The sequence below is a fragment of the Anarhichas minor genome, unplaced genomic scaffold (genome assembly GCF_050575085.1).
Source record: "Anarhichas minor isolate MPS153535 unplaced genomic scaffold, ASM5057508v1 ptg000011l, whole genome shotgun sequence".
NCBI lineage: Eukaryota > Metazoa > Chordata > Actinopteri > Perciformes > Anarhichadidae > Anarhichas > Anarhichas minor.
This window is the reverse complement of record NW_027466457.1, coordinates 6171698-6184387: the sequence shown is the minus strand read 5'-3', so window position 1 is coordinate 6184387 and position 12690 is coordinate 6171698. Positions and strand designations below refer to the sequence as shown.

The following is a 12690-nucleotide window of genomic DNA, read 5'->3' as shown; positions in this document are numbered from 1 at the left end:
AGTGTGCATTCATAAATGTCTACTTATATTAGGTATTACATGAGCTGTGAAATACATGAATTATGGTCAGTTTGAAAGCCAATAAATAAAACTGAATTCAAAGTTATTCGGAAGATTACGTCGACCTTCGAGTTCAGTTATGGAAACATTTTACAGTATTGACGGCTCTCACTCAATGTTACATATGTTTATTAATAGCATATATTGATCATGTCAACTTAATTGTAGGGAAAGTATTTAATAAGCGTTCTTGTATGCTACAATTAACTCAAATCCTGGATATCATAACGAGGTGTTCATGAAGCCGACACCTTCGGCATTCTGCTTCCGACTTAGTCAGTGCTGGAGTTGGGAGATTGTATATTTGACAAACAAAATTGTTTCTTCTCGTTGATGTATGTCGGTTGTTTATCATTTTTCTGTTTTAAAAGAAAAGAGAAACGTGTGAAACTTTGTGGAAATTCAAAGATGTCCTTTTTTCCCCCCAGACTTCAATTCAACCTTTATCTTGTTCTTTTCTGCTTTAAATTAATTTCCTCTTCTTTTTGTAACATCCTCCTTTAGAACATTTATCTGCACTGAAGAACAATGTCACTGTCAGCTCATTTATACAAAACGTAAGTTTGACTTTTGACTAATAAATCATAGTTTAAGATCCTTCTTTAGAGAAACATTTGTTCACATTTACGACTACATCTTTACAGCAGGGGGCAGTCAAACACTGCAGACTATTACAGCAACAGACAAGAGGGCACCTCATCAACAAGACATTTTCTTTTATTCAATAAATAATTTACATTATAAACAGCTGGCGTGTGGCACCGCATTTGCTTTACAAACAAAGAGTTTGATATTTCTGGCATTTCCCATTCAGCTATTTTTTAAAACTCTTTTCTACCATCTACAAGTCTGACACAGAAATTCAAACAATAAGAGCTAAATGGAAGAGAAAACATAAAGTGCTTTAAACTCAAAAACACGAACACCCCAGAACATGTTTCTAGATGATGTGGACTGCATTCAGCACGTTTTAGATAAAGTGATGACAACCAGCATTTGATCACTTCCTCCGTACTGTATATAGTAAAGAAGATCTTGTTCTGTGGTGTTCATGTTTTTGTAAGAAATCCCTTTTCAAAAAAAAAAAAAAAAAAAAAAAAAGTTCACATTCACCAAAACATCTGATGTACAAAAACAGGAGTGATACATTCAAAACACAACTGGTAATATACAAATTTAAACTCACAAAACATATGTACAACCTCACATTTCAAATGTAGAACCATATACTGTAAAACTCACAACACAAATTACATCTATTAACACAAGATTCAACATTACAATCATTTGTTTGCGTGACTTTTTTTTGTTTTTGTTTTGTTGTTGTCAAACTGCACCATTACATGTTCCAAATAGCAGCAGTAAAGCCTGCCAAATACTTCAGTGTAAAGGATAAATGACCGTAGAACTGTACCAGAGTAGTAACTGTATCTACGTGGAGGACTTGCACATTTCCAGATATTGCAGCTGAGCGCCATAAGTTCAAAATGGAAAGTGTTCGCATGAAAACACAAGAAAAGCAAAGGTGCGACTTGCTAAAAGGAAAACCAATGCTGCTTTTACAGTGTTACTGTAATGCATTATTCACCAACAAACACAAGCTATATACAATTAAGAATCCCCCAAATGTGAATTGTTAAAAGACTGAAAGATGGAAAATTCAGTTGTTGGGAGGGAAATGTTGGCACGAGGGCTTGTTCTTTGGCAATGACTGAAGCCATGAAATCACGTCTACCGACATGTGCTTATCGTTTACGCACAAAGCCACGGTCAGCTCAGCACACTGGTCGTCTATAAAATGCTAAACTGACGTCTTTAAAGCTAGTACTAACAGTATCTACACCACAGGCTTGAAATGGAGAGTTCAAGTCACAAAATGCTACCTAAGAGGCGTTTAAGTTCGAGAGGTCGATCTACATTCTGTAAACGCTCGGAGTGCCCTGAACTACGGTTGTTCTTTTGCTTTTCTTGTTCGCTACATTCACATTACAGACGTAAAATACAAAACACTGATCAACATGTCAGCCCAAACAATGGAGTAAAAGGTCTGTATGACGCTGAAAAGAGATTTTTCTTTTTTCTTTTTTTAAATCATTTCCCTTTTGGGATTTGCTACTTGGCAGATAAGAGGCCATATTGACAGATCGTGGAGCGCCTCATCTTTTCTATTTCTGAAATTTTGAGGTTCCACACACTTGGGAAAGATTTCTCCTGGAGACCCACAAACACACAAAATTAACCACAGATGCTGAGTTCTGCACACATATTTGACTAATGCACACACACACGCACACACACACACAATTGTATTACAATATGACCCATTAATCTCCACAGCAGACAACTGGAGACGCTGCTCTGACATCCTTTTGGCTGAGTGCTTCCTCCAAAAAGGCTCCGGCTTTTCCAAAGCTGGAAACTAATCAAACATAGAGCTGCTTCTGGCCTTAGGTTAACAAAAGCCCCTGTCAGGTCCTCTCGCGTCGCCACATGAGCCACTGGCTCGGCACCAATGAGCGGATCAGGAGAGGGAGGATCAGCAAACTCTTCTTTCTGCAAAAGATCATCTTGTCCGGCTTCCCATAGGCATGCGGGCCCGGTGAGAATGTGGGATTTAATCCCAGGTGGATATCCTGAGCTCTGGAGTAGCTGGGCTCTCTCACCGCTGCCCTCATCAAAGACCGGTCCTATGAACCAGCTAAACACACGTGATGATAGGTGGGAGCACGGCGACCTCTACTTGTCATTAGACTGAAGTCGAGACATGACAATCCTACTAAAATGAGGCTCGGGCCTGTGAGGACTCTACTGGCAAGCCACCAGTCAAGTCTCAGGACCAGAGCAGACGAGAGGAGCCAATGCACGACACAGCGACGGTACTCTAACACTCACTGACGGATACAACACGAGGATACTGCTGTGACGCGACTATAGATGAACTGTGCAACATTCAACCCACAGTAAGACAGCAAGGACGTTGAGCAAGAGGAGTGAGAGGAAACCTTTGCCCCTCGGGCCGGCATTACTCATAAACGCGTCCTTTTCAAAGATGTGGTATCTCTTGCTGTTGGAGTGGAGCATTTTTACATCCTCAAAGGCGTAGTAGGCGGCCATGGTGAAGTTGATGTCTCCAGAGGAGAGGAGGTCAAACACGCACGACTGAAAGTACAGGTCCTCCACCGGGAGCCGCTCTTTGCATTTGGCCTTGGCCGACTGGTAGGTAAATCCGTGCGCCGCGGTGCCGCCCCTGATCTTGCCCGCGCTGTGGGCCTCCGCCGCTCGGACCTTGAAGCTCCTGAAGTCGATGCGCTGGTTGGCGGGGCAGCCGTGGAGACACAGGTACAGGTCCTGGTCGTCGCCTTCCTCCACCGAGTTCACGACTTCCTCCGGCATCCGCACGGCAAAGGTCAGGTAGCGGCCCACCTGCCGGACCACTATGGTTGTTCCGATGTACCTGGCCTGAATCTCCACGTGCTGCCCGGGAACCTTCTCCACCACGCGCAGAGTGTTCGCTCCGTGCCGATCCCCTCCGTTCTTGGAGCCGTCGGCAAATGCAGCCGGCAGCTCATCCGTCTCCGCGTGGTACATCTTCTGGTCCACGCACTCCTGGAAATTCTTAAAGATGATCGTCAGCTGCAGGGGAACAGAAAGAGAAAGACATCGCAGCGTAAATCATCGTGTGCGTTTTGCCTTTCTCATAAATGCAAGTGTGTAGACATTAGTTGCAGTGCTTTTCTGGAATGCTGGTAAAATGCAGTAGATGTAAACTCTTATAAAAAAAAAAAAAAAAAAAAAAGGGAAGTGCTTATACATTTGCATTAAGAACAAGTTTGTGCTATATGTGCCATCCACCCCACTTAAGTGTCCCATTTCAGCACTGGCTCAACATGGGGGAGGCCAAGGTAAACGCCCTCAAAAAACACGAGTCTCGGCCATGTAAAATCAGGCCTCAGTTTGCAGACACAAAGACGATCCATTCATAGCGCTGCAAAAACCTGCCTGTGAACCCCACAACTATGCTCCAGGGAGTGGCGTCGGGCCAGGACGGAGCGATATACTCTGCAGCTAATTAAGGGAGACCGCTCAGGACTCCGCGAGCTCGGTTTCATCGGGACACCAATGAGCCATTGTCGGAGCGGCGACACCAGGAAAAGCCGAGGGACCGATGTCTGCTCGCTTGTGACAGAGGGAGTCTACAGAATATGCTATTAGCATGACAATTTATCTGTTGCACCAGTTCTCTGTCAACTCCCTCCGCCCTCAGGGGGAACATTTCCCACCTACATTATCTTCTGTTTTTTTTTTTTTTTCCCTCTCACTGGATCATTTCTAAAGCTTTTAATGAAAACAAACAAAAAAGCCTCCATTATCCCTCCATCAGAATTAAGATGGAAATAAGCAGACAGTTTTATTTGCTGTAGCGAGAGTAATGCAGCAGCACAGAGCTCTGCTATTGCAGATCTTTTAGCAGAGGGGCCTTGTTTGCACAGGTGGCTTTGGCTCCTGCCTTGTTTTCCCTTTGTCCAGAATCAAGATCTTCAGAAAAGTTGTCTCATTTGCTTCCAAGAACACCATTATCAAAAAATGTCATTACTTTAAAAGCTTTAAAAAAAAAAAACTTAATAGAGTATCATTAAGAAACCTTAATTGCAGAAAATTATACTTTCTACAAATGTACATAAGGACAACATTCTCTTGCCGTATGCCTCGGTCTAAATACCTCCGTTTTGAGACTCTGCCGAGTGGCTGAGGTCCAGAATCATTGCTGTCAAAACTTTGCCAACTACAAATGCTCCTACTTCTTTGTTATTGACCTCAAGTTCTACTGAAAGCCATTTCAGGGACAGACATCCAAACGAACCCACGCACCATTAAACAAAGCAACAATAACCAGTAATGCACGGCTGATAAAGCCATGAAAGAAAATATCTCATAACGGAGTGAAAATGTCTACAGTTCTGTGCAGACACAACATTTCTGAACCTAATGGGCTCAGTGTGGACGACACTCTAAGTAGGCCAAACATCAGTCTGAGCTGTCCACAGTGAAAAGTGAAAATGGAGCCTCGTGTTAACATTTGATGCAGCACCGCTGTTGTAACGCCAACATATCATTTATAAAGCTTATTAAGATCTTTGCAATGGAGCTGGGTTTGGCTTCATTATCCGTCAATGTGAACCTCATCCAAACACGAACCAGAGAAGCAGCCCCACAGCAGCTCTGACCAACAGACCACATGAAAGACGACACGCGAATATGAACACAAATATGAACAGTAGGATGATCTGATGCGACTAACACGTCAAATCAATGAAGCAAAGTTTTATGACCAACAGTCAAAGCCTCACACATATTTAATAAAACAGATTTTAAAAACTTCATAGGAGAAGCTAGAACAGCCATTTTTGGCAATTTTGATTTATACATTACTTCAATGATTAATTGATTGTCACAACTGTTGCTGAACACCTTTCTGTTGATTGTAGAGCTGAAACAACTGCTCCATTCATTTATGAGTCTTGCAAAAATGTCTAAAATGTCCTTGTTCCAGCTTGTCAAATGTGAGAACGTGCTGCTTTTCTTTGACTTATGTGATAGTAAACTGAATATTTTGGACTGTTGGACAGACAAAACAAGATACGGGACGATGTCGCGTATTAATGGACATTTTTCATCGATTAATGGAGAAATGAACGAGACGATGAGTCGCTAAATGAAAATACCAGCCCTGAGTTGATTCAGTGTTTGATCCCCAGAGTTATTGCTTTTGAACTAAGTAGACCTCAATGACATGCATACAGGACGAAGAGACAGGATCCCCACCTTGCTCGTGGCGGTGGCCAAAGACCCTGGCACCACAGGAGTGTTGGTCACCTGGACAGACAGGTATTTGTTGTGGATGAGCGGCCAGGCTCCTTCCACCTTACATGTCTGGAAGTCATCACTAAATGTTCGGAGGTGTGGATCTCCAAAGAAGCCACAGTGGGTGTAGTTGGGCGGCGCGGTGTTGCGGTGGAGACTGCGCTCATAGTGGCACACTTCTGGCCCGTCCGAGCGCTCCTGGCTGTCAGGCAGCAGCGGCGGAGATGGAGGAGGAAGAGGGGTGCGGGCGTGTGGTTGGGACGTCGGCCCCTCCTTGGAGCAGTTGTGTTGGCTCATGAGATCCTCTATGCCATGCTGGGCGGAGTGGTACGCCAGGTCCCCCCTGCAGGTCCGCGCAGTCCGGCGTACACAGCCGTTGTACGCTCGCAGTGCTGTGCAAAACTCCTCCTCGGGGCCAGAGTTTGAGGTGGAGGCCCAAAATTCGGAGTTACACTTGAGGATCTTGCACTGCAGGCTCACTGTCAGGGAGGAACAATAGACAGTTTGAACAAAAAGAAGCAAACCACAGGACACCATGTCATTTAGAGACATGATCAAGACACAGCTATAAATACACGTTGGCTGTTATTGATGGTAGCTTTGAAGCACAGATTCAAAATTGAATCTAAAACAAGAATAATCAACAACATTTCCACACAGCCATCGTGGTTAGGCCGCAGTGCCAAATACTATACATCAAGTTAAACACATTTTAATAATAGCAAAGTAGGAACTCTTATATTTTGTCACATACTTTTGTTTTGTCTATTATCTAGTTGGCATCTGGTCAAAATTTGAAAAACACTCAAATGCTGGAGAAAATAATTCTGCTGAGGTTTGTTTGTACATCATTTAAAAAAAAGGACAAATAACATAATGCCAATATGTATACAAATCTTTTCCCAGCATGAAACACATGTGAACTAAACGCAGGTCTGAACATCCCTCTGGTCAACCTTTCACACTCATTGGTTAATGCAGAAGTAAAAATTGCCATTTGGGAATCCTAATCATCACCTTTAGTGATAATAAACGCTACTGACGGTAGATTGTTGCCTCCAACGTTATTGCCACATCCGTCCAACTCTTTACACAATGTTCTTTAAACATTTCTAAGAATGCCTTGTTGTATTACCTTTGACTAATAAAGCATTTATTTGAATAGGCCGTGAGAAGTTTCACCCAAAGCCATATCAACACTTTGAAGTAACACTTTAAACGATATGCCTCCTGAAAGCTTCGCCGCAGCTCTCTCCAACCCCCACATGGCCTCTCCATCTTCCACCCATTTGATAGACGGCAATAAACTAATCTTGATCTCAACTATCAGTGTTATCCCTTTGCTGTTTGACTTAAGAGGGAAACTGATAAGGGCTTGGCAAACATGCAAGGTGAGCTGAACTAGGTATCCACACTGCAAAAAGTGAACCACTGCAATCATCCCATTGTCAAATTACAAGGATATTAAGACAATTTAAACACAAAAATGTGGGAGTCAAATATAAAAGATACACAGTCACTGCAACAGTTCACTGGACCTTTAAAAAAAATGCTATTATAGTGGATTTTTGGACACATTGCAACAGGCGCATTCAAACCACAATCCCACCACCACACTCTCTACAGACAGTTTTAATGGCAGTAATTAAAACATCTCAAAGTGTTATTCCCTGCTTAATTAATAACCCAACTTAAAGTTCTCCAAGGAGCCACTGCAAAACACCGAGGCATGCACCATCCCCCAAACAAAACAAGAGTTGGGGGGCTGCAGCAGCTCCTAAGGGACCTCTCACTTTGTTTAGTCTTTCTCTAATGAAATAGTAAAACACTGAGTAAAGCTAACGCTGCTTGAACTGCTCGCATGTTGCGCTGTAATGGCATGGCTGTTAACGTTCCAGCCTGTTGTAATATTTTCAAAAACCAGACGTCTGCACGTAGGTTTACTACAATCCCAAAATCTCAGTGATCCAGATTCATTGTTGCATTTAGTTTGAATGCAATTCCAACTGATTTGCTGCAGCGACTTATACATGCATGTATTTTTTTATAGCAATTTGCGAACTTCAGCAAAAACCGTATCATATTGCGGTGTACCATGTTAAACCGTATCAGTGAAAACATGCCAGTGGGTCGCTTTAAAAAAGAAAAAGAAAAAATACTTTATTTGAAAAACTTTTGCTTTTTAATTTAAAAAAGTAACAAAAAGTATCATCTTACCGCAGGGGAAGAGCGAGAGAAACACCGCGAGGACTCTGCACACGTCAAGCGCCGAGGCTCTTCCTCTTTTCCCCATAACCGTCCATCCAGCTCGGGGTCGCTCTGCACTCCTCTCCCTGGTGGTCGCACCGGGTTAAGGAAAGGACAGAGGAGACGAGTTAGAGCCACACCGAGTCCTCGTTGAGAAAACCCACAAAAAGTCCCATAAAAGAGGCCTGAAGTCCCGCCGTCTCATCACTGACTGGTAACAAGTTGTTTCTGCCCTCTGAGCCGAGAGCGAACACTCAGTGCGGGACAAGCGGCTGAAAGCAGCCAGCCAATCTGTCTTCCTTTTTAGGGAGTGTCGAGAAGGAGCACGGCGGACACACCGAACCAATCACGGCGCTCCTGTTCTGCCCTTAAACCCCCCTCTTGCACGTTTCAAATTACAACTCAATGTGCAGACTTGTTCGACGACGACCGAGTCTTCGCGACCCGCAACGTGCTCGTCCACAACGCCGTGTGTGCGAAAAGGTCTGATCGGAAGCATGTGTGTGTGTGTGTGTGTGTGTGGAGATCAACACAGAGGGAAAAGAGTTGGAAAACGACAACATACAATGTAAAGAAACATTGCGTTTATTCTCACACAGCTGTGAATGGTCTGCCCTTCATATCAGCACTCATTGCCGTGTTTATTAAACCTGAGATATAATAATGGATTACTTAAAATGGTGGCTGCAAGCCAAGTTGCCCCTTTTCGTCCTCACAGACCCACTGGTAGGCCAACTAACTCACGCTGTGCAGACACAAATCCACATAACATTATTCTATGTTCTAGTGGAGACCCTAAAGGTTCTAAAGATGCCAATTTTGTCAAACTGAATGTTGGATACATGTGAACAAAATGATGCAGAAGACACAGAGGATATTCCCATTTGATGAAATGGTGAAGCCAAAATAATTTAGGATTGAATATTTCACTCGGCGTAAACATCACGTATGGAATTTGAACAAGCTGTTTTGTAATATATATTAGACCTGCCCCCAACAATTATTTTCATGATCGATTAATCAGCTCATTGTTTTATTGATAATTTATTTTTTCTACATAATAAAATGTGAGGCCATAGTGAAGATTGGCAATCTCACAGTTTCCCAAAGCTCACATATTCAAATTGGCTGTTTCGTCCAACCAGCAATCTGAAACCCAAAGATATTTAGTTCACACATTAAATACAAAAACATCAAATCTTTTTTGTGTAGCAAGCCAATATTTAGCACTTTTGCACCAAAAAATGCCTTAAATGATTAACCAATTATCAAAAAAGTTGCAGAAAAAATTTCCGTTGATTGACAAATGTATTAATTGCCAAATAGTTTCAGCTCTATGTGTCAGACATACTGTCAGACAAACTGGAACTTAAAAGGGTTCTAATGGAATTCAACTGCCAAAACATAAAATCAAACTGAATATTAAAGGGTGGAAGTAAAGGAAGCACAATTAGAATCCATCCAGCATTTAAAAACCCACTTTGTGAAATATGCCTGTAATTATATGATAGTGACAACTCATCCTTAGTTGTTAAATTCCCCGAAAAAACTCTAAGAACATGAGCGGTGTGTTCTCAATGATACCTACAGCGTTGGACAGGACATTGTACTCTTTACTGATGGCACTAGTTCCCCGTTGCCCAGCATATTACAAACCATGAGGCCTTGCTGTAGTTTAAATCACCCAACACATGAAGTACATGAAGTAATCAAAGCTAATAACCGTAGTACATACGCAGGTTACCACATCAGCAGCGAGAAAGGGACCACAAGGAGTGCGTTGATTTAAAGTAAAACTAAGAATGCAGGACTTGTAATAGAGTGGGCTTATTTAATGCATGTTAGTTTGAAGGATTTGAATACATTTCCACAAAGAGCAGGCCGTGATCCCCCTCCTCTAAAAGGCGTAGTACCACCTTCTTTGATTATCTTGTACACATGACACATTCCTGCTGTCTTTTACTGGCATTCACACCAACATACTACCACACATGATGGCAGCACACTCAGGTTATGGCTGGCTGTACGGTATTTTTCCATAGTACGGTGAACGTCTTTGTGAATGCTTGCTGTCGCTCTCGTGGATGATGGATACGTTCCTGCACAATGAGGTCTGAGCCTACACATGTTTTCAACAAGGGTGGCCCTGTGCAGACTGATTCCCAGCATGTATTCACATCTACAATGAATGACTAACTGAAAGGTAGACGCTGCTCTGTGATGTGTTTTGATGAATTGTGGAACATTTTGGGGGCTTTTAGCAGTGGCAGTGTGGATGTAGAGGCAAACACAGGAATTAAATTGTCCTACTGTTGTGCAGATATCTTTAAATGTGAGTGATTCACACGTTAGTGGATTGTTCACATCACATCCGGAAAATAGATGGCGCAGATTGTAGATTTGAAACCTGTTGCAGCAACTTTGCAGACAATGGTGTCTGTATATTATTTACTATCAAGATGTTAATGATATCTTTTGCTCTGCTCCTCAATTATTGGTCTTTCATTTCTTGGTTGAAATCTTTAGATCTTTAAACAATCTTTAAACAATTTATTTTGAAGTCTACAATCCATGTCTTCAGTTAGGACCTATATATTCCTTATTCTGTATTAAAATATCTGATTTTAATTACAGAGTCAATGTTTAGTCGATTAACAGATTAGTCAATCGTCAGCTTCACAAATGCAAAGATTCACTGATATTCTCCGTTTTATATCACTGTAAGAATGAATGTCTTTGTGTTTTGGCTGTTTGTTGGAATATAGAAGCAACATGAACTCATCATCCTGAGCTCTGACACATTGTGATGCCATTTCTGACTCATTTTCTGAAATGTTATAGACTGCAGCCCTAATTCTCATCACAAAGGCATATCTTATCAGTTTGACTACAGCACCAATCAAAACGAGGTCAGGTTTCTTCTCCCCAATATGGCTTTCCTCATCAAACATTTGCTATCGGCTATACTTTGGCCTTTGGATGATATTTTAGTCTCTGATCAATCAACAGACTGTTTGATTGCTAATTAATTGAAATGAGTTTTTCCTGGGATTTAACATCTCCATAGAGAAATGACACATAATAAAACAGCTGTCATGTGCGCCACATGCTGCGACAGGTGAAGGTGACATCATTTAACAATAAAACATCTCCATAAATCCAGTAGATATAATCCTATCACGTTTAATGGTGTGCTTTAAATCTTTGATATCACCTGTCAAACCTGACAGCGTTTCGACATTTTCATCCACTGAATATAGTGTAATGTAAGTAATACTGGTGAAGCGCTTCATCTCTTCTTCAGTGTTGAATTGTGCACTCCATTTTTATATGCGCGTCTGTATCGATGGTCACGGCGGACTGATCCTCTTATCCAACAGATGGCGCTTGTTATGAGCTCTGATATGAAACCTCAAATCACGACACAAACGCACATGGCATTATGAGGACAACCAAACCTGTCATTAAATCTGAGCTATATGGACAGCTCGTCTATTGCTCTAATTACAGGCTGTCATGCAATTGGGATTTTAAAAGGTGTAAATCTGCAGCCAGCAGGCGCATTTGTCCCGTTGCACTGCCTGGAAGAAGATCCTTCTTGTCATTCCATGTCAGATAGAAGTAATAGCCTCAACGCTATTTCTGTTTAGGAGCTGATAAATGCCGACAACGCGATGCATTAAATAGTGCTGCATGCTTCAATATTTAAAAATGCAGTGAGGTGAAGTGAACGCAGTTTTTATGCGTAATTCTTGAGTGACACTTGCAAAATGGTTAACGTTGTTAATATCGCAGAAATCGAGCTCTCCTGATTTGTACATCTGAAAAATATACATATTTTAGGACATAGAGATACAGTTTAAAACCCCTGCCAGCTCGGCAAAAACTGGCAAGACTCCTGCGTAAAATATACTCCGATAACATTTATTACAATTCTAAATAAGTCTCGAACTAAAGATAAACCAACCTTGGCGACTGCATGGGCTCTCCACGACTCTGGGAGTCTTGCAGGAACCCGAAGGACAGCGAACAGGAGCGAGAGAGAGAGAGAGAGAGAGAGAGCAGACTCCTAAAAAATCTCCCCCTTCAGAAAAAAACAACCTCGTCCTGTGTGTCACTGTAATCCGAAATCAAACGCACTCAGTGGCTTTCTGAGTGTTAAATCCGCAAATCTGTGCATGATGTCCACCGATCTTCTTCTCGGTGAAATGAAAGTTTTTTTTTTTTTTTTAGTTGGGATTTATTTAAAAAGACACTTCTCGCACCCGGGGGTGGGGGTGGTGGGGGGGGTCTCAAATCTCTGCAGCCATTGCTTAACTCATTTGACTATCGGTCGATCGGAAAGGAGACATTAAGTCCAGTAATTGCCCCCATCCGCGCGTTGAATCCAAATTGTTAGTTATGGTCGACGACAGGGAGAAAAAAAAGCCCTGAGGGCGAAGCTGCTTCTGCTGCTGCGTACGGCCCGATGTGCAGTCTGGATGTTGTGAAATGGCCAGTTAGAAAGTGTGAGAGAGACAA

The 12690-nt window shown here is 42.2% G+C and overlaps 1 protein-coding gene across 1 annotated transcript; it reads right to left on the bottom strand.

Moving 5' to 3' along the window:
• Positions 1-2850: 2850 nt before the first annotated feature.
• On the bottom strand, positions 2851-12150 carry rgma (repulsive guidance molecule BMP co-receptor a). The gene is made up of 4 exons (XM_076089054.1): positions 12137-12150; positions 8140-8255; positions 5884-6401; positions 2851-3693 (listed from the first exon to the last, which is right to left on the bottom strand). The coding sequence occupies exons 1-4, from the start codon at positions 12148-12150 to the stop codon at positions 2989-2991; spliced, it is 1353 nt and encodes a 450-aa protein (XP_075945169.1). The 3' UTR covers positions 2851-2988.
• Between the last annotated feature and the right edge of the window lie 540 nt (positions 12151-12690).